This window comes from Agelaius tricolor, unplaced genomic scaffold, assembly GCF_023055355.1.
Source record: "Agelaius tricolor isolate 1412-34295 unplaced genomic scaffold, bAgeTri1.0.p SCAF_119, whole genome shotgun sequence".
Lineage (NCBI taxonomy): Eukaryota > Metazoa > Chordata > Aves > Passeriformes > Icteridae > Agelaius > Agelaius tricolor.
This window is the reverse complement of record NW_027269379.1, coordinates 245,902-270,369: the sequence shown is the minus strand read 5'-3', so window position 1 is coordinate 270,369 and position 24,468 is coordinate 245,902. Positions and strand designations below refer to the sequence as shown.

General features: G+C 63.6%; 2 protein-coding genes and 2 long non-coding RNA genes across 10 annotated transcripts; 2 read left to right on the top strand and 2 right to left on the bottom strand.

Moving 5' to 3' along the window:
• Positions 1-6: 6 nt before the first annotated feature.
• On the bottom strand, positions 7-4,183 carry LOC139586470 (calpain small subunit 1-like). 4 transcript variants are annotated; one of them, XM_071419897.1, is made up of 9 exons: positions 4,107-4,183; positions 3,788-3,827; positions 3,538-3,756; positions 3,240-3,475; positions 2,237-2,271; positions 1,636-1,725; positions 951-1,008; positions 740-804; positions 7-603 (listed from the first exon to the last, which is right to left on the bottom strand). In XM_071419897.1, the coding sequence occupies exons 4-9, from the start codon at positions 3,404-3,406 to the stop codon at positions 350-352; spliced, it is 669 nt and encodes a 222-aa protein (XP_071275998.1). In that variant the 5' UTR covers positions 3,407-3,475; positions 3,538-3,756; positions 3,788-3,827; positions 4,107-4,183; the 3' UTR covers positions 7-349. The 4 variants fall into 4 exon arrangements, with proteins under 4 accessions (XP_071275998.1, XP_071275999.1, XP_071275997.1 ...); XM_071419898.1 differs by having other exon boundaries at positions 3,240-3,536; positions 3,621-3,756; XM_071419896.1 differs by having other exon boundaries at positions 3,240-3,756.
• An 807-nt stretch (positions 4,184-4,990) lies between these two features.
• CLIP3 (CAP-Gly domain containing linker protein 3) lies at positions 4,991-24,303 on the bottom strand. The gene is made up of 14 exons (XM_071419899.1): positions 24,230-24,303; positions 22,958-23,107; positions 20,559-20,693; positions 19,228-19,326; positions 18,228-18,389; positions 16,726-16,844; positions 14,559-14,795; positions 11,328-11,463; positions 9,752-9,874; positions 9,101-9,229; positions 8,404-8,527; positions 7,701-7,765; positions 7,036-7,105; positions 4,991-6,088 (listed from the first exon to the last, which is right to left on the bottom strand). Exons 1-14 carry the CDS (start codon positions 24,270-24,272, stop codon positions 6,034-6,036), a joined length of 1,647 nt encoding a protein of 548 aa, XP_071276000.1. The 5' UTR covers positions 24,273-24,303; the 3' UTR covers positions 4,991-6,033.
• Positions 12,443-13,234, top strand: LOC139586473 (uncharacterized). 4 transcript variants are annotated; one of them, XR_011677804.1, is made up of 4 exons: positions 12,464-12,559; positions 12,601-12,723; positions 12,892-12,924; positions 13,070-13,234. It is a non-coding gene; the product is annotated as an uncharacterized lncRNA (long non-coding RNA). The 4 variants fall into 4 exon arrangements; XR_011677803.1 differs by lacking the exon at positions 13,070-13,234 and having other exon boundaries at positions 12,443-12,559; positions 12,610-12,723; positions 12,892-13,008; XR_011677802.1 differs by lacking the exon at positions 13,070-13,234 and having other exon boundaries at positions 12,892-13,008.
• Positions 13,654-14,058, top strand: LOC139586474 (uncharacterized). The gene is made up of 3 exons (XR_011677806.1): positions 13,654-13,709; positions 13,751-13,909; positions 13,940-14,058. It is a non-coding gene; the product is annotated as an uncharacterized lncRNA (long non-coding RNA).
• Positions 24,304-24,468: the final 165 nt, after the last annotated feature.

The following is a 24,468-nucleotide window of genomic DNA, read 5'->3' as shown; positions in this document are numbered from 1 at the left end:
GGTTCCCTTTTCACCCTGAGCCCCCCAATTTCGGGACCCCATTCCACTTCAACCTCCCACCCCATAATTTTTGGGGTTCCCATCCCAATTTTTGGGGTTCCCATCCTGATTTTTGGGGTTCCCACCCCAAATTTTGGGTTTTCCTCAATTTTGGGATCGCCCCCAATTTTCCCTTTTCCCCCCATTTTTGGGTTCCCCTTTCACCCCGAGCACCCCAATTTCGGGACCCCTTTCCACTTCAACCTCCCCCCCCCATAATTTTGGGGTTCCCATCCCAAATTTTGGGGTTCCCATCCCAATTTTTGGGGTTCCCACCCCAAATTTTGGGTTTTCCTCAATTTTGGGTTTCTCACAAATTTTGGGATCGCCCCCAATTTTCCCTTTTCCCCCCATTTTTGGGCTCCTCTTTCACCCTGAGCCCCCCAATTTCAGGACCCCATTCCACTTCAACCTCCCCCCCCATAATTTTGGGGTTCCCATCCCGATTTTTGGGACCCCCCCCCTCCCCCAAAAATAACCTTTTGGGGTGCTCACCTGCCACTTCTTGATGTTGTTCCAGAGGTACTTGAACTCCTCGAACCCCAATTTCCCGGTGGTGTCGCTCTGGGGTGGGGGCTCGTCAAGGACATTTTGGGGGGCATCAGGGACCCCCATCCCCATTTCCCTGCACCCCAAAACCCCTGAAGAATCCCAAAAAATCCCCAAATCGCCCCAAAATCGCCCCAAAATTTCGGGGTACGTCCATGACGGCCACCATGCTCCGGCACGTGTCCAGCCCGAACCCGTCCGTCTTCAGGTCGGGATCTGGGGGGGATTTTGGGGGGTCCTGAGGGGGATTTCGGGGGTCCCCAAATTCTGGAGGGCCCCAGAGACCCCTCAGGGGTGTCAGGGAGCCCCAAATCCCCGCCCTGAACCCCGATTTTTGGGGGGTTTTTTTGGGGGGCACTCACGGCGGGTGACGACCCTGTTGAGGATGTTCATGAGCTCGGTGGGGCTCACCTCCATGTCCTGGGGGAAACGGGGGTCAGGGGGGACCCCAAATGCAAGGGGAACCCCAAAATCCTGACCCCAAATCATGGGGGAGCCCCAAATCCTGACCCCAGATCATGGGGGAGACCCAAATCCTGACCCCAAATCATGGGGGAGCCCCAAATCCTGTCCCCAAATGCAAGGGAACCCCAAAATTCTGACCCCAAATGCAAGGGAACCCCAAATCCTGGGGCAACCCAAAATCCTGACCCCAAATGCAAGGGAACCCCAAATTCTGGAGAACCCCCAAAATCCTGACCCCAACCAAGAGGTCCCAAGGGATCGGGTGGATCCCAGTGGCTCCCAGCGGATCCCAGTGCCCCCAATGGATCCCAATAGACCCCAGTGGCTCCCAGTAGACCCCCGGTGCCCCCAGTGGATCCCAGTGCCCCCAGTAGATCTCAGTAGACCCCAGTGGCTCCCAGTGCCCCCAATGGCTCCCAGTGGCTCCCAGCGGATCCCAGTGGATCCCGGTGGCTCCCAATAGACCCCAGTGGCTCCCAGTAGATCCCAGTGCCCCCAGTGGCTCCCAGTAGATCCCAGTAGACCCCAGTAGGTCCCAATAGACCCCGGTGGATCCGGGCGGGGTCCCGTCGCGCCGCTCACCTCCCGGCCAGCTGGGGTGAAGAGGCGCCGGAACTGCCGAACCTCCTCGCTCTCGTTGGCATCGACCGTGGAGATGTGGGCACGGGGGGGCTGGGGGGGGCAAAATGGGGGGGTCAGGGACCCCAAAAATGGGGGGGGGTCAGGGAGCCCCAAATCCGGGACCCCAAATCCAGAGAGGGGTCAGGGACCCCCAAAATGGGACCCCAATCCAATGGGGAATGGGTGACAGGAGACCCCAAATCTGGGGGGGAAGGGACAGGGAGCCCCAAATCCAGGACCCCAAATCCAGGGAGGGGTCAGGGGCCCCAAATCTGGGAGGGGGGCGGGGGGGACAATGACAGGGGACCCCCAAATGGGGGGAGTCAGGGGACCCCAAATCCAGGATCCCAAAATCCAGGGGGGGCAGGAGACCCCAAAAATGGGACCCCAAATCCGGGAGGATGAGGAACAGGGAACCCCAAATTTGGGGGGGTCAAGGACCTCAAATCTGGGGGGGAAACAGGGAGGGGACCCCAAAAATGGGGGGGGGACGGGGGGGGGGGTCAGGGGGCCACCCCCGAGGGTCCCCTGGGAGGGGGGAGGGGCCTCAGGTGTCACTCACGGGGGGGCTCAGGGTTGTAGTGGGCGGCGGCTTCGCTGTGGGAGGGGACAGAGGGGTCACCCCAAAGTGTCACCTCCATCCCTAAAGTGTCACCCCCCAATGTCCCCAATCACCCCAATGTCTCCAACCCCCTCCTAATGTCCCCATCACCCCCAATGTCCCCAATCCCCCCATTGTCCCCCATTGTCCCCAACCCCCCCCCAATGTCCCCCATTGTCCCCAACCCCCCCAATGTCCCCCCAAATGTCCCCAATCCCCTCAATCTCCCCAATGTCCCCAATCCCCCCAATGTCCCCCATTGTCCCCCAATCCCCCCAATGTCCCTGAGTGTCCCCAATGTCCCCAATGTCCCCCAATCCCCCCAGTGTCCCCAATGTCCCCAATGTCCCCAAGCCCCTCAATCTCCCCAATGTCCCCTCAATGTCCCCAGTGTCGTCCCAATGTCCCAAATCCCCTCAATCTCCCCAATGTCCCCAACCCCCCCCAATGTCCCCATTGTCCCCAGTGTCCCCAATCCCCCCAATCCCCCCCAATGCCCCCAATCCCCCCCAATGTCCCCAATCCCCCCACTGTCCCCATTGTCCCCAATGTCCCAAATGTCCCCAATCCCCCCACTGTCCCCAATCCCCCAATGTCCCCATTGTCCCCAGTGTCCCCAATGCCCCCCATTGTCCCCATTGTCCCCAACGTCCCCATTGTCCCCAATGCCCCCCCCCAATCCCCCCACTGTCCCCACTGCCCCCCCGGTGTCCCCTCCTCACCTGATGGCGCTGATGACGCCCCCCAGGACCCCAATCCCCTCATTGTCCCCAACGTCCCCAATGTCCCCAATGCCCCCCCCAATCAATGCCCCCAATCCCCCCATTGTCCCCAATGCCCCCCAATGCCCCCCAATGTCCCCAACCCCCCAATGTCCCCAATGTCCCCTCAATGTCCCCAGTGTCCCCCCAATGCCCCCAATCCCCCCACTGTCCCCAATGTCCCCCCGGTGTCCCCTCCTCACCTGATGGCGCTGATGACGCCCCCCAGCACCCCCATGGCCCCCCCGGCGCCGCCGCCCCCTCCCCCGCTCAGGAGCCCCCCCAGGACGGAGCCGATGCCCCCCGGGAGGGCCCCCCCCGCCCCTCCCCCGCCGCCCCCGCCCCCCAGCAGCCCCTTCACCAGGAACATGGCCCCAAACTGGGAGCACTGGGAGCACTGGGAGGCACTGGGAGGGCGCTGGGGGACACTGGGAGAGAGCTGGGGGGAACTGGGAGTTACTGGGAGAGAATTGGGGGGAACTGGGGGGAACTGGGAGTTACTGGGAGAGAGCTGGGGGGGAACTGGGGGGAACTGGGAGTTACTGGGAGGGTACTGGGAGTTACTGGGGGGAACTGGGAGCTACGGGGGGGCAACTGGGAGAGAGCTGGGAGGTACTGGGAGGGTACTGGGAGTTACTGGGGGGAAACTGGGAGTTACTGGGAGTTACTGGGGGGGTACTGGGAGAGCAATGGGAGCTACTGGGAGGGCTGCGGGGGTTACTGGGAGCACTGGGAGGGCTCCGGGGGTTACTGGGCGGCACCGGGAGCGGCACTGGGAGCGCTGGGAGCGGCTGCAAGAGAAGGAGACGGCCCCGTTAGGCGATACCGGGGGGTTCCGGGGACCCCCAAACCCCCCCAGACCCTCCCGGGACCCCTCCCCGGGACCCCCCCCGTGCTCCGGTCCCGCTCCGGTCCCGGTTCGGCGCCAATTTCCGGGACTGGGCGGGGCCGCGCTGAGTCACGGTTTGGGTGGGGGGGGAGGGGAGCACCGGGAGGGTCCCGGGGGGGTCCCGGGGGGTCCCGGGGGGGGGTCCCGGGGGGGTCCCGGGGGTCTGGGGGGGGTTCGGTACCTGCGGGAGCGGCGCCGGCCCGGGGCGAGTTCGGAACCGGAACGGGGAAAGGGGCGGGGCCACGCTGGGAGGGCGGGAACCGCCCGGGGGGCGTGGCCTGGGTGGGGGACACGCCCTGGGCACGGCCGAAAAGGGGGCGTGGCTTAGCACCGTTAATTGACTCCTAATGGGCGTGGTCAACATCGAGGGGCGCGGCTTTAGAACCGTTAGTATACTCCATAGGGGGCGTGGTTTATGTTGCAGGCGTGGCTTAGAGCCGTCGGCGCAACCAGCGGTGGGCGTGGCCAGCGTTGGGGGCGTGGCTACTGCATTGAGTGACGGCAGCACCCGTCCGTCTCTTCCACAGGAGTGGGCGTGGCCAACAGCATGAGTGACAGCTCGATTCACCCCACATAGGGGCGTGGTTATGCAGATTAGAAATGACTATTAAGCAGCGTTGGGTGTGACGTCATCACCGCGCGCCGGGACAAGATGGCGGCGCTGGTGTGGGGGAATTTTTGGGGTCCCCTCCCCCAGTTTTAGGTTCCCTCCTCGTCCCAACCAAAATCTCATTTTTCCCCCTCCCCAAATCCCAATTTTTAGCCCCAAAAATCCCTTTTTTCCCCCCATTTACCCCATTATTTGTCCCAATTTTCTCTCATTTTTCCCGTTTTTCCCATTTCTCCCCCCATTTATTCCCTATTTTTCTCCCATTTTATTCCCATTTTCCCCGCAATTTCCGCCCATGTTTTTTCAATATTTTTTCCCCCATTTTTCCCCCATTATTTCCGATTTTTCCCCCCATTTATTCCCCATTTCTCACCCATTTTATTCCCATTTTCCCCCCCAATTTCCGCCCATTTTTTTTTCAATTTTTTCCCCCATTTCCCCCCGTTTTTCCCCCATTTTTCCGGTACAAAGGATTTTATTGGTGGCAGAAGCGGCTCCGGGGGGGCCCATGCGGCAGCGGGGGGGGGACATTTGGGGACATTTTTGGGGACATTTTGGGGACATTTTGGGGACATTAAAGCCACTGACACGAGCGCGGGGTGGGGGAGGGGCCTTATTGCTACTGCGGGGGGGGGGAGGGGCGGCCAGGAGGGACCCTCTGGGACCCCTCCCCCACTTCGGGGCCTTTTTTTGGGGAGGGGTCTCGGGAAAGGGAACAAAAAAAAAAAAAACACCCAAAAAATACAAAAAAAACCCCCCCAAAAAATACAAAAAATAACCCCAAAAAATCGAGAATTTTGGGACACCACCCCCCCCCAAAAAAATTAATTCTGGGAATTTTTTTCATCCATTCCCGACGTTAATTAAATTAATTAGTTAATTAATTAATTCCGGAGGGAACAGCCCCAAAAATTGGGGGCGATTTCCCCCAAAAAATATTTTTCCCCCAGAATAATCGAGAAATTCCTAAAATTGCCCCAAATTTGGGATTTGGGAGCTCCAAACGTGGCCTCAACCCCCCCTAAAATAATTAATTAATTAATTAGTTAATGAATTAATTGATTCCAGAGTGAACACCCCAAAATCTGGTGGGGGGGGTGTGGTCGTTTATCCCCATTGCTGTTTTTGGCAGATTTGGCCCCAAAATTCGAATTTGGGGGGGGTCTGTCCCCTCCCCCATCGCTGTTATCGGCAGATTTGGGCCCAAATTTGGGGTTTTGGGAGATTTGGGGGGGGTCTGGCCCCTCCCCCATCGCTGTTTTCGGCAGATTTGGCCCCAAAATCGGGGGAGGGGCCACACCCCAAGCCCCGCCCCCCCCCCCCCAGTGTGGAAGGTTCCAGAAGGGAGGGGGGGGGAGGGGACGGGGGGGGGGTCCGGAGGGGGATGATGGGGGAGGGGACGGGGGGGGTCACATGACGTCTCCCCGCGTGGGGGAGGGGCACCAAGGCACTGGGTGGGGGAGGGGCGGGGGCGGGGGAGGGTGGGGGAGGGGCGGGGTTAGGATTGCATCTCGGCCCGGAGCATCCACGGGAACCAGCAGCAGAAGAGCAACCTGGGGACACGGGGACAGTGACGGGGACAGGGACAGGGACATGGGGACAGCCCTGGGGACAGTGACAGGGACATGGGGATGGCCCTTGGGGACATGGGGACAGGGACATGGGGACAGGGACATGGGGACCATCCTTGGGGACAGCCCTTGGGGACACGGGGACAGCCCTTGGGGACACGGGGACAGGGACATCCCCGGGGGACAGGGACAGGGACATGGGGACAGCCCCTGAGGACACGGGGACATGGACATGGGGACACGGACAGGGACATGGGGACAGTGACAGGGACATGGGGACAGCCCCTGAGGACATGGGGACAGTGATGGGGACAGGGACAGGGACATGGGGACAGCCCTTGGGGACACGGGGACATGGGGACAGCCCTTGGGACAGTGACGGGGACAGTGACAGGGACATGGGGACAGGGACAGGGACATGGGGACATGGGGACAGCCCCTGAGGACATGGGGACAGTGACGGGGACAGGGACAGGGACATGGGGACAGCCCTTGGGACAGTGACGGGGACAGTGACAGGGACATGGGGACAGGGACAGGGACATGGGGACAGCCCCTGAGGACATGGGGACAGTGACGGGGACAGGGACAGGGACATGGGGACAGCCCTTGGGGACAGGGACACCCCCCCTGGGGATAGGGACAGGGACATGGGGACATGGGGACAGCCCTTGGGGACAGGGACACCCCACTGGGGATGGGGACATGGGGACATCCCCCAGGGACAGCCCTTGGGGACAGGGGGACAGGGACACCCCCCATGGGGACAGTGACATCTCCCGGGGACAGGGACATGACCTGGGGACATCCCTTGGGGACAGGGACATGGGGACAGGGCCACCCCCCCCTCCCAGTGACAGCGTGGGGACAGGGCCACCCTGTGGTGTCCCCTGTCTGGTGTCCCCTGTCCCCTGTCCCGGTGTCCCCACCTGGAGAAGGAGCTCTCGGATGTGATGTCCTTGGGGGTCCGCACGGCCGGGAAGCGCTTGGGCTGTGACACTGCGGGGACACCGCGGGGACATGGGGGAGACACGGGGACATGGGGACAAGGGGATGGACATGGGGACATCATGGACACAGGGACATGGGGGACATGGAGGGGACACGGGGACATGGGGACACGGGGATGGACAAGGGGACATCATGGACACAGGGACACAGGAGGGACACAGAGGGACATGGCGGGGGCATGGGACGGGGGGACATGAGGAGGACACGGTTACATCACTGTCAACAGCCAATCAGCAGCGCCAACCCTGCCCCGCCCACCTGTCCGTCACTGCCCCGCCCACCTGTCAGTCACTGTCATGCCCTGCCCCGCCCACCTGCCATTGCCACACCCGCCTGTCCATCACTGCCCCACCCTGCCCCGCCCACCTGTCAGTCACTGCCCCGCCCTGCCCCATCCCATCTGTCAATCACTGTCATGCCCTGCCCCACCCACCTGCCAGCCCCACCCACCTGTCAATCACTGCCCCACCCATCTGTCAATCACTGCCCCACCCACCTGTCCATCACTGCCCCACCCACCTGTCAATCACTGTCCCACCCTGCCCCGCCCCCCTGTCAATCAATGCCAAGCCCCGCCCCTCACCTGTGACGGGCGTTTCCTTCTTTTCGTTGGTGCCATCCCCAGGCTCCTCCTTGGGACCCCCGACCCTGGGGGGGTGGGGGGACAGGAGGGTCACACAGTGTCCCCTATGACCCCTGGTGACCTTCCCGTGACCCCTGTGACCCCTCTGTGACCTCCCCGTGACCCCTGAGAACTTCCTGTGTCCCCTGTGAGCTCCCTTGACCCCACTGTCCCCCCCACCCCAGTGTCCCTTCTGTGTCCCCCCATGTCCCCTCCATGTCCCTGCTGTTCCCCAGTGTCCCTCCCATGTCCCCCTATCCCTCCCATCCCCCCATGTGTCCCCCTGTCCCCCCCGTGTCCCCCTGTCCCCCCCCCGTGTCCCTCTGTCCCCCCATGTCCCCTCCATGTCCCCATGTCCCTCCCATGTCCCTCTGTCCCCCCCGTCCCTCCACGTCCTCATGTCTCCATCTCCTCCTGATGTCCCCATGTCCCCGCCTTGTCCCCATGTCCCCCCCATGTCCCCATGACCCCCCCATGTCCCCCCGTGTCCCCCCTGTCCCCCTGTCATCCCTTTCCCCACATCCCCCCAGTCCCCTGCGTCCCCCCCGTGTCCCCATGTCCCCCCCTTGTCCCCATGCCTCCGTGTGCCCCCAATATCCCAGTGTCCCCCCATGTCCCTGTGTCCCCCCCATGTCCCCCGTGTCCCCGTGTCCCCCCCGGGTACCTCTGGACGCGGGAGGGGGGTGCGAAGACACCGTGCTTGGGGGGGCAGGTGAAGTAGCGCACCCCGAAAACGGAGCCGTCGTGTTTGCCCCCGGCCGAGTCCAGCTCCACCCCGAACCAGTACCCTGGGGACACCACGGGGACATCGGGGGGACATCGGGGGGACATTGGGGACATCGGGGGCATTGGGGATATTGGGGATATTGGGGGGATTGTGGGGACATTGGGGTTCATTGAGGGATTGGGGGGATATTGGCGTGATTGGAGTGATTGGGGAGATTGGGGATATTGGGGGGATATTGGGGACACTGGGGACATCAAGGGGGATATTGGGGGGATTGGGTACATTGGGGATATTGGGGGATATTGGGGACACTGGGGACATCAAGGGGGATATTGGGGGGATTGGGGATATTGGGGGGGTCCCAACCTGTGGGGTCCCAGGGGGGGTCTTGGAGTGTCCCATCCTTGGGGGGGTGTCATAACCCTGGGGTCCCATTTAGGGGAGGGGTCCCATATAGGAGAGGAGTCCCATATAGGGGAGGGGTCCCATTTAGGGGAGGGGTCCCATAGTGGGGACGGGTCCCATTGTGGGGAGGGGTCCTGGGTAGGGGTCCCATTTAGGGGAGGGGCCCCATTTAGGGGAGGGGTCCCATTTAGGGGAGGGGTCCCATTTAGGGGAGGGGTCCGTGTCTCACCGGGGGCGAAGTCGGTCCTGCCGTAGAATCGGGCCCGGCCCTGGCGCTGCCCGGCCACCAGCACCGCGTCCCCGGGGGCCACGCGCCGCCCCTCGCGGTCCAGCCACGCCCCCGCGCGCTTCCGGGAGCCTGGGGGGCGGGGCCAGAGTGACCACACCCACCCCGGCCACGCCCATCGCTGACACACCCACCCCGGCCGCGCCCATCACACCACACCCATCCCGGCCACGCCCCTGCACACTTCTGGGAACATGGGGCGGAGCCAGAGTGACCACACCCATCCAGGCCACGCCCATCACTGCCACACCCATTCCTTGCAGGATTTTGGGGGGTACGCGCGGGGTCCCCTCAATTTTGGGGAGGGTCCCGTGAATTTTGGGCGGGTCCCCTGTATTTTGGGGGTTCTGTGAATTTCGGGGGTCTCCAGTATTTTGGGGGGGGATCCCCTCAATTTTAGGGGGTGGGATATTTTGGGGGGGGGTTCCTCGATTTTCAGGGGGGGATTTTGTGGGGGGTCCAAGGTATTTTGGGGGGGTGTCCCCAGTATTTTGGGGGGGTTCCTCAATTTTCTGGGGGGGATTTTGGGGAGGGTCCAAGCTATTTTGGGGGGGGGGGTCCCCGGTATTTTGGGTGGGGGGGTCCCCCCCGTACCTCTCTTGTCCTTGCGGGGTTTGTGGGGGGCTCGGGCCGGGGGTCCCGGGGGGCTCGGGGGGGGCGACGGCGCCGGCGGCTGCTCCTCGGCCTTGGAGATCTTGGACACGGAGGCGAAGACACCTGCGACCAGTACGGACCAGTATAAACCAGTATGGACCAGTATAAACCAGTATGGACCGGTATGGACCAGTATAAACCAGTATGGACCGGTATGGACCAGTATAAACCAGTATAAACCAATTCAAGGAGGTCCTGAGGGTCTCAGGGGGTCCCGGGGGTGTCCTGGGGGTCCTGGGGGGATCCTTGGGGTGTCCTGGGGGTCCCAAGGGGGTCCCAGGGGTGTCCTGGGGGTCCCAACCCCACCCCAAGGGGATCCTGGGGGTCCCAGGGTGGTCCCAGGGGTGGTCCCGGGGGGGGTCCCGGGGGGGTCCCGGGGGGGGTCCCAGGGGGATCCTTGGGGGGGGTCCCGGGGGGGGGTCCCAGGGGGGTCCCGTACCGGTTTTGGGGGGGGGTCCCGGGGTGGGGGGGGAGTTTCAGGGGGATTTTTTGGGGGGGTCCCGGGGTTGGGGGGGGGTCCCGTACCGGTTTTGGGGGGGGGGGGGGGGGGTCCCATACCGGTTTTGGGGGGGGGAATCCCTGTGGGGTGGGGGGGGGTCCCATACCGGTTTTGGGGGGGGTCCCGGGTTGGGAGTTTCAGGGGGATTTTTGGGGGGGTCCCATACCGGTTTTGGGGGGGGATCCCGGGGTTTGGGGGTCCCGTACCGGTCTTGGGGGCGGTCCCGGGGGGGGGAGTTTCAGGGGGATTTTTTGGGGGGGTCCCGGGGTTGGGGGGGGGTCCCATACCGGTTTTGGGGGGGGTCCCGGGTTGGGAGTTTCAGGGGGATTTTTGGGGGGGTCCCGTACCGGTTTTGGGGGGGGTCCCGGGGTTTGGGGGGTCCTGTACCGGTTTTGGGGGGTGGGGGGGTCCCGTACTGGTTTTGGGGGGGGTCCCGGGTATTGGGGGGTCCCGTACTGGTTTTGGGGGGGATCCCGGGGTTTGGGGGTCCCATACCGGTTTTGGGGGGGGGTCCCGGGGGGATAGGGGGGGTCCCGTACCGGTTTTGGGGGGGTCCCGGGGTTCGGGGGGTCCCGTACCGGTTTTGGGGGGGGTCCCGGGGTTCGGGGGGTCCCGTACCGGTTTTGGGGGGGGTCCCGGGGTTTGGGGGTCCCGTCCCAGTTTTGGGGGGGATCCCGGGGTTTGGGGGGGGTCCCGTACCGGTTTTGGGGGGGGTCCCGGGGTTTGGGGGTCCCGTACCAGTTTTGGGGGGGATCCCGGGTATTGGGGGTCCCGTACCGGTTTTGGGGGGGGTCCCGGGGTTTGGGGGTCCCGTACCGGTTTTGGGGGGGGTCCCGGGGTTTGGGGGTCCCGTACCAGTTTTGGGGGGGATCCCGGGTATTGGGGGTCCCGTACCGGTTTTGGGGGGGGGTCCCGGGGTTCGGGGGGTCCCGTACCGGTTTTGGGGGGGGGGTCCCGGGGTTCGGGGGGTCCCGTACCGGTTTTGGGGGGGGTCCCGGGTATTGGGGGGTCCCGTACCGGTTTTGGGGGGGCAGATGAAGTAGCGCACCCCCCCCACGCTGCCGTCGTTCTTCCCCTCGGGCTCGTCCAGCTCCACCCCCGCCCATTGGCCGCTGGCAAAGGCCGTGGTGCCGCAGAACCGCAGCGTCCCCACCTGGGGACACGGGGGGACAACGATTGGGGGACATGGGGGGGACACTGGGGGTGACACCGGGGTGGCACAGGGGACACCGATTGGGGGACACCGGGGACATGGGGGACATGGGGGGGACACGGGGGACATGGGGGGACATGGGAGGACAACGATTGGGGGACATGGGGGGGACACTGGGGACATGGGGGGGGACACCGGGGACATGGGGGGGACACCGGGGACAGGGGGGGACACGGGGGGACAATGATTGGGGTGGCACGGGGGGACACTGGGGACATGGGGGGGACACCGGGGACATGGGGGGGACACCGACTGGGGGACACCGGGGACATGGCGGGGACACCGGGGACATGGGGACACCGATTGGGGGACACCGGGGACACGGGGGACAACGATTGGGGTGGCACGGGGGGGACACTGGGGACATGGGGGTGACACCGGGGACACGGGGACACCGATTGGGGGACACCGGGGACAGGGGGGGACACTGGGGACATGGCAGGGACACCGGGGACATGGGGAACACCGATTGGGGGACACTGGGGACACAGGGGACAACGATTGGGGGACATGGGGTGGCACCGGGGACATGGGGGGACACTGATTGAGGGACACCAGGGTGACACTGGGGACATGGGGGGGACACCGGGACATGGGGGTGACACCGGGGTGGCACTGGGGACATTGGGTTGACATGGCATGGGGTGACACCAGGGTGACACAGGGGGTGACACCGGGCAGGTTTACAGTGACACGGCTTTGGGGGGACACCAGGGTGGCACGGGGGGGACACGGGGGTGGCACAGGGTGGGTTTAGGGTGACACAGATTGGGGTGACACAGGTGTGGCACAGGTGACAATGGGGTGATACACGGGGTGACACAGGGGGTGGCACAGGTGACACTGGGATGACACAGGGCGGGTTTAGGATGACACAGGTGGTGACACAGGTGATACTGGGGTGACACAGGTGGCACAGGGGGTGTTTGAGGATGGCCTGGGTAGGTCTGAGGTGACACAGGGTGGGTTTGGGGTGACACAGGGGATGACACGGGGTGGGTTTGGGGTGACACGGGGCAGGTTTGGGGTCACACAGGTGACACAGGGGTGACACAGGGCGGGTTTGGGATGACACAGGTGACACAGGGTGGGTTTATGGTCACAGAGGTGACATTGGGGTGACACAGATAACACAGGGTGACACAAGGGATGACACAGGTGGCACAGGGGGTGTTTGAGGATGCCCTGGGTAGGTCTGAGGTGACACAGGGTGGGTTTGGGGTGACACAGGGGATGACATGGGCTGGGTTTGGGGTGACACAGGGTGGGTTTGGGGTCACTCAGTTGACACAGGGGATGACACAGGTGACACAGGGGATGACACAGGTGACACAGGCGGTGTTTGAAGATGGCCTGGGTAGGTCTGAGGTGACACAGGGGATGACATGGGCTGGGTTTGGGGTGACACAGGTGACACAGGGGTGACACAGGGCGGGTTTGGGGTGACACGGGGTGGGTTTAGGATGACACAGGTGGTGACACAGGTGATACTGGGGTGACACAGGTGACACAGGGGGTGTTTGAGGATGGCCTGGGTAGGTCTGAGGTGACACGGGGCAGGTTTAGGATGACACGGGATGGATTTAGGATGACACAGGTGACACAGGGGATGACATGGGCTGGGTTTGAGGTGACACGGGGTGGGTTTAGGATGACATGAGGCGGGTTTAGGGTCACACAGGTGACATTGGGGTCACACAGGTGACACAGGTGTCCCACCTTGCCGTTGTCCAGGCGCACCCTGTCCCCCAGCTGCAGCCCCAGGCACAGCAGCATCAGGGTCCCGGGCAGGTTGTCGTAGTTGGGCAGGGTGACACGGGGGTGACATGGGCTGGGTTTATGGTCACACAGGTGACACAGGGGATGACACAGGTGACACAGGTGTCCCACCTTGCCATTGTCCAGGCGCACCCTGTCCCCCAGCTGCAGCCCCAGGCACAGCAGCATCAGGGTCCCCAGCAGGTTGTCGTAGTTGGGCAGGGTGACGCGGGGCAGGTTTGGGGTGACACAGGTGACACAGGGTGACACAGGGTGGGTTTGGGGTCACACAGGTGACACACAGGTGACACAGTGACACACCTTGCCGTTGTCCAGGCGCACCCTGTCCCCCAGCTGCAGCCCCAGGCACAGCGGGCAGGTTGTCGTAGTTGGGCAGGGTGACGCGGGGCAGGTTTGGGGTGACACAGGTGACACAGGGGTGACACGGGGCGGGTTTATGGTCACACAGGTGACATTGGGGTGACATTGGGGTCCCACCTTGCCATTGTCCAGGCGCACCCTGTCCCCCAGCTGCAGCCCCAGGCACAGCAGCATCAGGGTCCCGGGCAGGTTGTCGTAGTTGGGCAGGGTGACGCGGGGCAGGTTTGGGGTGACACAGGTGACACAGGTGACACGGGGCGGGTTTGGGGTCACACAGGTGACACAGGGGTGACACAGTGACACACCTTGCCGTTGTCCAGGCGCACCCTGTCCCCCAGCTGCAGCCCCAGGCACAGCAGCATCAGGGTCCCCGGCAGGTTGTCGTAGTTGGGCAGGGTGACACGGGGGTGACATGGGCTGGGTTTATGGTCACACAGGTGACATTGGGGTGACATTGGGGTCCCACCTTGCCGTTGTCCAGGCGCACCCTGTCCCCCAGCTGCAGCCCCAGGCACAGCAGCATCAGTGTCCCGGGCAGGTTGTCGTAGTTGGGCAGGGTGACGCGGGGCAGGTTTGGGGTGACACAGGGGTGACACAGGGCGGGTTTATGGTCACACAGGTGACATTGGGGTGGCACAGATAACACAGGGTGACACGGGGGATGACACAGGTGGCACAGGGGGTGTTTGAGGATGCCCTGGGTAGGTCTGAGGAGACACAGGGGATGACATGGGCTGGGTTTGGGGTGACACAGGGCAGGTTTAGGATGACACGGGATGGATTTAGGATGACACAGGTGACACAGGGGATGACATGGGCTGGGTTTGGGGTGATACGGGGCGGGTTTAGGATGACACAGGTGACACAGGTGACACAGGGGTGACACAGTGACACACCTTGCCGTTGTCCAGGCGCACCCTGTCCCCCAGCTGCAGCCCCAGGCACAGCAGCATCAGGGTCCCGGGCAGGTTGTCATAGTTGGGCAGGGTGACGCGGGGCAGGCTGCAGCTCAGGGGCACCGCGTCCAGCAGCAGCCGCCGCAGCTCCCGCGCCGCCTCCGCCGCCTCCGCCCGGTCCAGGGCCATGTCCGTGGGGTCCGGCACCACCTCGGCCGCCACCTGGCCCTTGCTGTTCTGCAGGGGGGGGACAGGGACGGGGACAACGGGGGCGGCGTCACTGAGGTGGCCACAGGTGGCCCTTGGTGGCCTCGGGTGGCCCCGTGGCTCCTCGGAGGAACCCAAGGGTGTTTTGGGTCTCTGGAGGGTTTTGGTGGCACCAAAATCACTCAGAAACCCCCCTGTGTCACCAGGACCTCCCCACTGTGTCCCCAGGACCCCTAAACCATTCAGGACCCCCCCATCTGGTGGCCACAGGTGGCCCTTGGTGGCCTCAGGTGGCCCCGTGGCTCCTCGGAGGAACCCAAGGGTGTTTTGGGTCTCTGGAGGTTCTGGTGGCACCAAAACTGCTCAGGAACGCCCAGAGTGTCCCCAGGACCCCCAAAACCGCTCAGGACCCCCAAAACTGCTCAGGACCCCCACATTTGGTGGCCTCAGGTGGCCACAGGTGGCCCTTGGTGGCCTCGGGTGGCCCCGTGGCTCCTCAGAGGAGCCCAAGGGTGTTTTGGGTCTCTGGAGGTTCTGGTGCACCAAAATCCCTCAGAAATCCCCAAAATCACACCCACAGTGTCCCCAGGACCCCCAAATCTGCTCAGGACCTCCCCATTTGGTGGCCTCAGGTGGCCTCAGGTGGCCCCGTGGCTCCTCGGAGGAGCCCAAGGGTGTTTTGGGTCTCCGGAGGGTTTTGGTGGCACCAAAATCACTCAGAAATCCCTCAGAAACCCCCAAAATCACACCCACTGTGTCCCCAGGACCCCCAAAACCGCTCAGGACCCCCAAAACTGCTCAGGACCCCCCCCATTTGGTGGCCTCAGGTGGCCCCGTGGCTCCTCGGAGGAACCCAAGGGTGTTTTGGGTCTCCAGAGGTTTTGGTGGCACCAAAATCCCTGATCACCCCCCCCCCCCCAAATCCCCAAATCTCCCCCCAAAATCCCTGATCACCCCCAAATCCCAAATGCCCCCAAATCTCTCCCAAATCTCCCCCAAAATCCCCAAATCCCCCAAATCTCCCCCAAATCCCCAAATCCCCCAAATCTCCCCCCAAAATCCCTGCTCACCTCCCCCAATCCCTGATCACCCCCAAATCCCCCAAATCCCTGATCACTCCCAATTCCTCCAAAATCCCCAAATGTCCCCAAATCCCCCCAAAATCCCTGATCACTCCCCCAAATCCCCAAATCCCCCAAATCCCCCAAAATCCCTGATCAACTTCCCCAAATCCCCCAAATCTCTCCCAAATCTCCCCCAAAATCCCCAAATCTCCCCCAAATCTCCCCCCAAAATCCCTGATCACTATCCCAAATCCCTGATCACCCCCAAATCCCCAAAATCCCCAAATCCACCCAAATTCTCCCCAAATCCCCGAGCCCCCCCGGAGCCCCCCGACCCAATTTAGGCCCCTAAATCCCCTGGGTACCCTGAGGGCGGGGTCAGCCCCGTGCTCCAGCAGGCAGCGCCCCCAGCCCCAAAATCCCCCAAAATCCCCCCAAAATCCCCCAAAATCCCCAAAATCCCCAAATCCACTCAAATCCACCCAAATTCCCCCCAAACCCCCGAGGCCCCCCGGAGCCCCCCGACCCAATTTAGGCTCCTAAATCCCCTGGGTACCCTGAGGGCGGGGTCAGCCCCGTGCTCCAGCAGGCAGCGCCCCCAGCCCCAAAATCCCCCAAAATCCCCCAAAATCCCCAAATCCACCCAAATCCACCCAAATTCCCCCCAAACCCCCGAGCCCCCCCGGAGCCCCCCGACCCAATTTAGGCTCCTAAATCCCCTGGGTACCCTGAGGGCGGGGTCAGCCCCGTGCTCCAGCAGGCAGCGCACCCAGCCCCAAAATCCCCCAAAATCCCCCAAATTCCCCAAAATCCCCAAATCCCCCCAAATCCACCCAAACCCCCGAGCCCCCCCGGAGCCCCCCGACCCAATTTGAGCCCCTAAATCCCCTGGGTACCCTGAGGGCGGGGTCGGCGCCGTGCTCCAGCAGGCAGCGCACCGCCCCCAGGCACAGGTTGGAGGCCGCGATGTGCAGGGCGGTGCCGTGGCTGAAATCGCTGCAGGTCGAGTGCAGAACTGCGGGAAACGCGGGGAAACTGAGGCACGGGGAGCCCGAAAATGGGAAACTGAGGCACGGGGAGCCCGAAAATGGGAAACTGAGGCACGGGAACCCGGAAATGGGAAACTGAGGCACGGGGAGCCCGGAAACGGGAAACTGAGGCACGGGGAGCCCGGAAATCAGGGCGGGGGGGGGGGGGGGGGGAAACTGAGGCACGGGGAACCCCCAAAATGGGAAACTGAGGCACGGGGAGCCCCGAAAATCGGGGGCGGGGGAGGAGGGGGAAACTGAGGAGGGATTTTGGGGTGCCAATCCCGATTTTGGGTTGCTGGTTCCGATCTGGGGGTGCCAATCACGGTTTTGGGGCGCCAGTTCCGATTTTCAGGTGCCAGTTCCAATTTTGGGGCACCAATCCCGATTTTGGGGCGCCAGTTCCGATTTTGGGGGTGCCAGTTCCGATTTTGGGGTGCCAATCCCAATCTGGGGGTGCCAATCCCGATTTGGGGGCTCCAGTTCCGATTTGGGGGCTCCAGTTCCGATTTTGGGGCGCCAATCCCGATTTTGGGGCACCAGTTCCGATTTTGGGGGTGCCAATCACGATTTTGGGGGCGCCAATCCCAATCTGGGGGTGCCAATCCCGATTTTGGGGTGCCCCTGCTCACCTCGGGGCGCGGCTGCCCGGAGCAGGGTGCGGATCAGCTCGGGCACATCGAAGTGGGGGTTCCTGAGCCTCACTGGGGTTTTGGGGTGTCAGTGGGGGTTTGGGGGGTTCAGTTTGGATTTTGGGGTTCCCATTGCTCACCTCGGGGTGCCGCAGCCCTTAGCAGGGTGCGGATCAGCTCGGGCACATCGAAGTGGGGGTTCCTGAGCCTCACTGGGGTTTTGGGGTGTCACTGGGGGTTTGGGGGTGCCAATCCCAATCTGGGGGTGCCAATCCCGATTTTGGGGTGCCCGTGCTCACCTCGGGGTACCGCAGCCCGGAGCAGGGTGCGGATCAGCTCGGGCACATCGAAGTGGGGGTTCCTGAGCCTCACTGGGGTTTTGGGGTGTCAGTGGGGGTTTGGGGGTGCCAATCTGGATTTTGGGGTTCCCATTGCTCACCTCGGGGCGCGGCTGCCCGGAGCAGGGTGCGGATCAGCTCGGGCACATCGAAGTGGGGGTTTGGGGTGTCAGTGGGGGTTTGGGGTGTCAGTGGGGGTTTGGGGGTGCCAATCTGGATTTTGGGGTTCCCATTGCTCACCTCGGGGCGCGGCTGCCCGGAGCAGGGTGCGGATCAGCTCGGGCACATCGAAGTGGGGGTTCCTGAGCCTCACTGGGGTTTTGGGGTGTCAGTGGGGGTTTGGGGGGGTCATTGCCAATCTGGGGGTGCCAATCTGGATTTTGGGGTTCCCATTGCTCACCTCGGGGTGCCGCAGCCCGGAGCAGGGTGCGGATCAGCTCGGGCACATCGAAGTAGGCCGCGTAGTGCAGCGCGTTCATGTGCGTCCAGCGGCTGCGCAGCCCCGCGTCCCCCCCCAGAGCCAGGAGCCGCTGGGACAGACGGACGGCGGCCGCGGGGTCACCTGCGGGACAGACGGACACTGGGGACACTGGGGACACTGGGGGCGTTGGGGGGATTGGGGACATTTGGGATGGCTGGGACACTGGGGACATTTGGGGACATTTGGGGTGATGGTGGCATTGGGGACACTGGGAAAACCTGGGGGACATTGGGGAAATGCCACTGGGACAGACGGACAGTGGCCGTGGGGTCACCTGTGGACAGACAGACATTGGGGACACGGGGGGATTGGGGACATCTGGGATGATGGGGACATTTGGGGACATTTGGGGACATTTGGGGACATTGGGGACACTGGGGACATTGGGGACATTGGGGACATTTGGGGACATTGGGGACACTGGGGACATTGGGGGCATTGGGGACATTTGGGGACATTGGGACACTGGGGACATTGGGGACATTAGGGACATTTGGGGACATTGGGGACACTGGGGACATTGGGGGCATTGGGGACATTTGGGGACATTGAGAACATTGGGGACATTTGGGGACATTGGGGACATTGGGGACATTGGGATGCAGGCAGGGACAGGGAAACCCCTGTGGGACAGACGGACAGTGGTCTCAGGGTCACCTTGGGACAGACGGACACTGGGGACCACCCTGGGGACACCTTGGGGACAGGAGTGGCCCTGTCCCTGTCCCTGTCCCTGTCCCCGTCCTGTCCCTGTCCCTGTCCCCCACCCACATTGTGGACATGTGGAGTTACAGAGAGCCAGGACAGACGGACACTGGGGACACCTTGGGGACACTGGGGACATTGGGACACCCTGGGGACATTGGGGACACCTTGGGGACACCCTGGGGACAGGAGTGTCCCTGTCGCTGTCACCCACCCACGCCGTGCGCCCCGGCCTTGCAGGCGTAGTGCAGCAGGGTCATGTCCGTCAGTCCGTCCCTGTCGTCCACGTGGCACCCGCGGCGCAGGATCTGAGGGACACGGGGACGTCACAGGGACACCAGGGACACCCCAGGGACACCCCAGGGACACCCAGGACAACCCAGGGACACCCAGGGACACCAACGCCACCCCAGGGACACCCAGGGACACCAGGGACACCTCAGGGACACGGGGGCGTCACAGGGACACCAGGGACACCAGGGACACCCAGGGACACCTCAGGGACACCAGGGACACCCCAGGGACACCCAGGGACACCTCAGGGACACGGGGACGTCAGAGGGTCACCAACGCCACCCCAGGGACACCCCAGGGACACCTCAGGGACACCAGGGACACCCCAGGGACACCCAGGGACACCTCAGGGACACGGGGACGTCAGAGGGTCACCAACGCCACCCCAGGGACACCCCAGGGACACCCCAGGGACACCCAGGGACACCCAGGACACCCCAGGGACACCCCAGGGACACGGGGACGTCACAGGGTCACCAACGCCACCCCAGGGACACCAGGGACACCAAACTCCCTCATAACCCCTCCAGGAACCCCCAAACCCCTCCAGGAACCCCAAACCCCCTGAGGACCCCCCAAACTTCCCCAGAATCCCCTTAAACCCCCCCAGGACCACCTCAAAATACTCAAAGCCCCCAGAATCCCTCATAACCCCCGCAAAACACCCCAGAAGCCCTCATAACCCACCCCAAACCGACCCAAACTCCCCAAAATCCTCATAACCTCCCCAAACCGACCCAAACTCCCTCATAAATGCCCCAAAGTCCTCATAACCCCCCAAACCGACCCAAATTCCCTCATAACCCACCCCAAACCACCCCAAACCCCCCAAACTCCCTCATAAATGCCCCAAATTCCCTCATAACCCCCCCAAAATCCCTCATACCTCCCCCCAAACCACCCCAAACCCCCCCAAACCGACCCCAAACTCCCTCATAACCGCCCCAAAATCCCTCATAACCCCCCCAAAATCCCTCATAACCCACCCCAAACTCCCTCATAACCCCCCCAAACCACCCCAAACCCCCTCATAAATGACCCAAAATCCCTCATAACGCCCCCAAACTCCCTCCTAACCCCTCCAGGAACCCCCCAGCCCCCCCCAAACCCCACTGATGATCCCCCAAACTCCCTCATAACCCCCCCAAACCGACCCAAACTCCCTCCTAACCCCTCCAGGAACCCCCCAGCCCCCCCAGACCCCCCCAGGACCCCTCCCCAGATCCCCCCTCCCCAATTCCCCACCTCGTTTGCCGATGATGTCCACGCTGTGCTGCACCTGCGGCACCCACTGGCGCAGGATGGCGAAGAGCTGCGGCACCGAGGTGCGCGGGTCCAGCAGGATCTCCCGGCACGCCGCGTCGTTGGGGTCGAAAAAGGTGAAGGCTGGGCCGGGGGGACACGGGGGACACCGGGGGGGACACCCCGAAATGATCAGAGTCGGGGTAGTGAGCACAGAACCCACCCAGAGCCATTTTGGGGCTTTTTTGGGGGGTCCCATGGGGTCCTTTGGGGCCTGAGGGGGGCGTTGTCACTTGTGGGGGTCGTTGTAGCTTGTGGGGGTCGTTGTCATTTGAGGGGTCCCTTTTTGGGGGGTCACACCCGTCAAACCCGGGGTAGTGAGCACAGAACGCACCCAGAGCCATTTGGGGCATTTTTTGGGGGGTCCCATGGGGTCCTTTGTGGCCTAGGGGGGTCATTGTAGCTTGTGGGGATCATGGTAGCTTGTGGGGGTCGTTGTCATTTGGGGGGGTCCCTTTTCGTCCCTTTTTGGGGGGGTCGTTGTCACCTGTCCCCTTTTTGGGGGTCACACCCCGAAACCGTCAGAGCCGGGGTAGTGAGCACAGAACCCACCCAGAGCCATTTTGGGGCTTTTTTGGGGGGTCCTTTTTGCCCTGAGGGGGGCGTTGTCACTTGAGGGGGTCCCTTTTTGTCCCTTTTTGGGGGGGTCACACCCCGAAATCGTCAGAGCCGGGGTAGTGAGCACAGAACCCACCCGGAGCCATTTTGGGGCTTTTTTGGGGGGTCTTTTGTGCCCTGAGGGGGTCCCTGTCCCTTGAGGGGTTCTTGTTTTTTTGGAGGGGGGGTCCGTGTCACCTGTGGGGTCCCCATCCTCAGGGGGGTCCCATTTTGGAGTCCCATTTTTGGGGTCCCCCATCCCCTGTGGGGTCCCTTTTTGTGGGGGTCCCTGTCCCCATGGGGGTCCCATTTTTGGGGGTCCCCCCCCATCCCCTGTGGGGTCCCATTTTCGGGGTCCCCATCCCTTGTGGGGTCCCATTTTTGGGGTCTCCCCCATCCCCTGAGGGGGTCCCTTATCCCTCAGGGGTCCCTTTTTGTGGGGGTCCCTTTTTATGGGGGTCCCATTTTTTGGGGTCCCCCATCCCCTGTGGGGTTCCTTTTTATGGGGGTCCTTGTCCCCCATTTTTGGGGGTCTCCCATCCCCTGTGGGTCCCTTTTTGTGTGGGTCCCTGTCCCTATGGGGGTCCCTATGGGGATCCCCCCATCCCCAGTGGGTCCCTTTTTATGGGGATCCCTGTCCCCCATTTTTGGGGGTCCCCCCCATCCCCTGTAGGGTCCCATTTTTGGGGTCCCCCCATCCCCTGTGGGTCCCTTTTTGTGGGGGTCCCTTTTTATGGGGGTCCCATTTTTGGGGGTCTCCCATCCCCTGTGGGGTCCCTTTTTATGGGGGTCCCTGTCCCCCATTTTTGGGGTCTCCCCCATCCCCTGTGGGTCCCATTTTTGGGGGTCCCTGTCCCTATAGGGGTCCCATTTCTGGGGGTCCCCCATCCCCTGTGTGGTCCCTTTTTATGGGGGTCCCTCTCCCCCATTTTTGGGGGTCCCCCCCATCCCCTGTGGGGTCCATTTTTGGGGGTCTCCCATCCCCTGTGTGGGGTCCCTTTTTATGGGGGTCCCTGTCCCCCATTTTTGTGGGTCCCCATCCCCTGTGTGGTCCCTTTTTATGGGGGTCCTTGTCCCCCATTTTTGGGGGTCTCCCATCCCCTGTGGGTCCCTTTTTGTGGGGGTCCCTGTCCCTATGGGGGTCCCATTTTCGGGGTCTCCCATCCCCTGTGTGGTCCCTTTTTATGGGGGTCCCTGTCCCCCATTTTTGGGGGTCTCCCATCCCCTGTGTGGTCCCTTTTTATGGGGGTCCCTCTCCCCCATTTTTGGGGGTCCCCCCCATCCCCTGTGGGGTCCATTTTTGGGGGTCTCCCATCCCCTGTGTGGGGTCCCTTTTTATGGGGGTCCCTGTCCCCCATTTTTGTGGGTCCCCATCCCCTGTGTGGTCCCTTTTTATGGGGGTCCTTGTCCCCCATTTTTGGGGGTCTCCCATCCCCTGTGGGTCCCTTTTTGTGGGGGTCCCTGTCCCTATGGGGGTCCCATTTTCGGGGTCTCCCATCCCCTGTGTGGTCCCTTTTTATGGGGGTCCCTCTCCCCCATTTTCGGGGTCTCCCATCCCCTGTGTGGTCCCTTTTTATGGGGTCCCTGTCCCCCATTTTTGGGGGTCCCCCCCATCCCCTGTAGGGTCCCATTTTTTGGGGTCTCCCCCATCCCCTGTGGGGTCCCTTTTTATGGGGGTCCCTCTCCCCCATTTTTGGGGGTGTCCCCCATCCCCGAGGGGGGGGTTCCCTTAATGTGGGGAGGGGTCTCACCGTAGTCCTTGGGCAGGGGGGCGGGGGCTGCTGGGTGCACCATCGGCTTCTTGCGCCGCTCCACCACCGGGCTGGGGGGGCTGGGGGGGTCGGGGGGCGGCGCCCCCCCCGCCGGGGGGTCCCCCCCGCGCTCCTTGGTCATGGCGAGGCCTGGGGGGGAGGGGACGGGGGGGTTTGGGGGGGTTTTGGGGGGGCTGGGATCCCCCCCCCGTCTTGGGGTGATGGGGGTGAGGGATGGGAACGGGGAGGGGGCTCCGGGAATGGGGAGGGGGCTCCGGATTGGGATTGAGGAGGGGGCTCTGGGAGTGGGGAGTGGGCTCAGGGAATGGGGAGGGGGCTCCGGGACTGGAATGGGGAAGGGGCTCCGGGAATGGGGAGGGGGCTCCGGGAATGGGGAGGGGGCTCCGGGATTCGGATTGGGGAGGGGGCTCCGGGATTGAGGAGGGGGCTCCGGGAATGGGGAAGGGGCAGCAGGACCAGAATGGGAAGGGGGCTCCGGGATTGGATTGGAATTGAGGAGGGGGTCTCCGGGACTGGAATAGGGGACCGGGAATGGGGAGGGGGCTCCGGGACTGGAATAGGGGACCGGGAATGAGGAGGGGGCTCCGGAAATGGGGAGTGGGGGACTGGGATGGGGAGGGGGCAGTGGAATTGGGGAAGGGGCAGCGGGAACCGGGATTGGGGAGGGGGAAATTGGGATTGGGGAGGGGGCTCCGGGGCTGGAATGAGGGACCGGGAATGGGGAGGGGGCTCGGGAATGGGGAGGGGGCTCCGGGATACTGGGAGGGACCGGGATGGGGGCACCGGGATGGGGAGGGGTCCCCGGCAATGCGGATGTGTGCCCCAAAAATGGGGAGGGGGCTCCGAGAATGGGGAGGGGTCCCCGGGGATGAGGAGGGGACCGGGATGGGGAGGGGGCTCCGGGATGCAGGCGAGGACCGGGATGGGGATGGGGGCACCGGGATGAACGGGGGGCCTGGCTGGGGGTCCCCGGGAATGGGGGAGGGGTCCCCGGGAATGGGGAGGGGGTCCCCGAGAATGGGGAGGGGGCTCCGGGATGCGCCGGGAGCGGGGCCGGGCCGGGCCCCAGGGATGCGCAGGGAGCGCGGCCGGGGATGGCGGGGCCGGGGCGGGGCCGGGGCTGAAGGACCGGGGGACACCGGGACCGAATCCCCCCCACCCCCGCACCCCCCTGGGCTGGTACCGGCACCGACCCCTCCCCAAATTCCGGTTATCCCCCCCCGCCCCCCCTCCTCCCCCCCCCTCCGGTACCTGCGGGTCCGCGGCCGCGGGATGGGCCCGGCGCAGTGCGCATGCGCGGCCGGCAGGGGGCGAGCGGGGGCGGGGCTTGGGCAGGGGGCGGGGCTACGGGGGGCTATGGGGGGCTTTGGGGGGGATATGGAAGGGGGCTATAGGGGGCTATGGGGGGTATAGGGGGCTATGGGGGATGTGGGGGGGTATAGAGGGCTATGGGGGGGCTTGGGGGGGGATATGGGAGGGATATGGGGGCT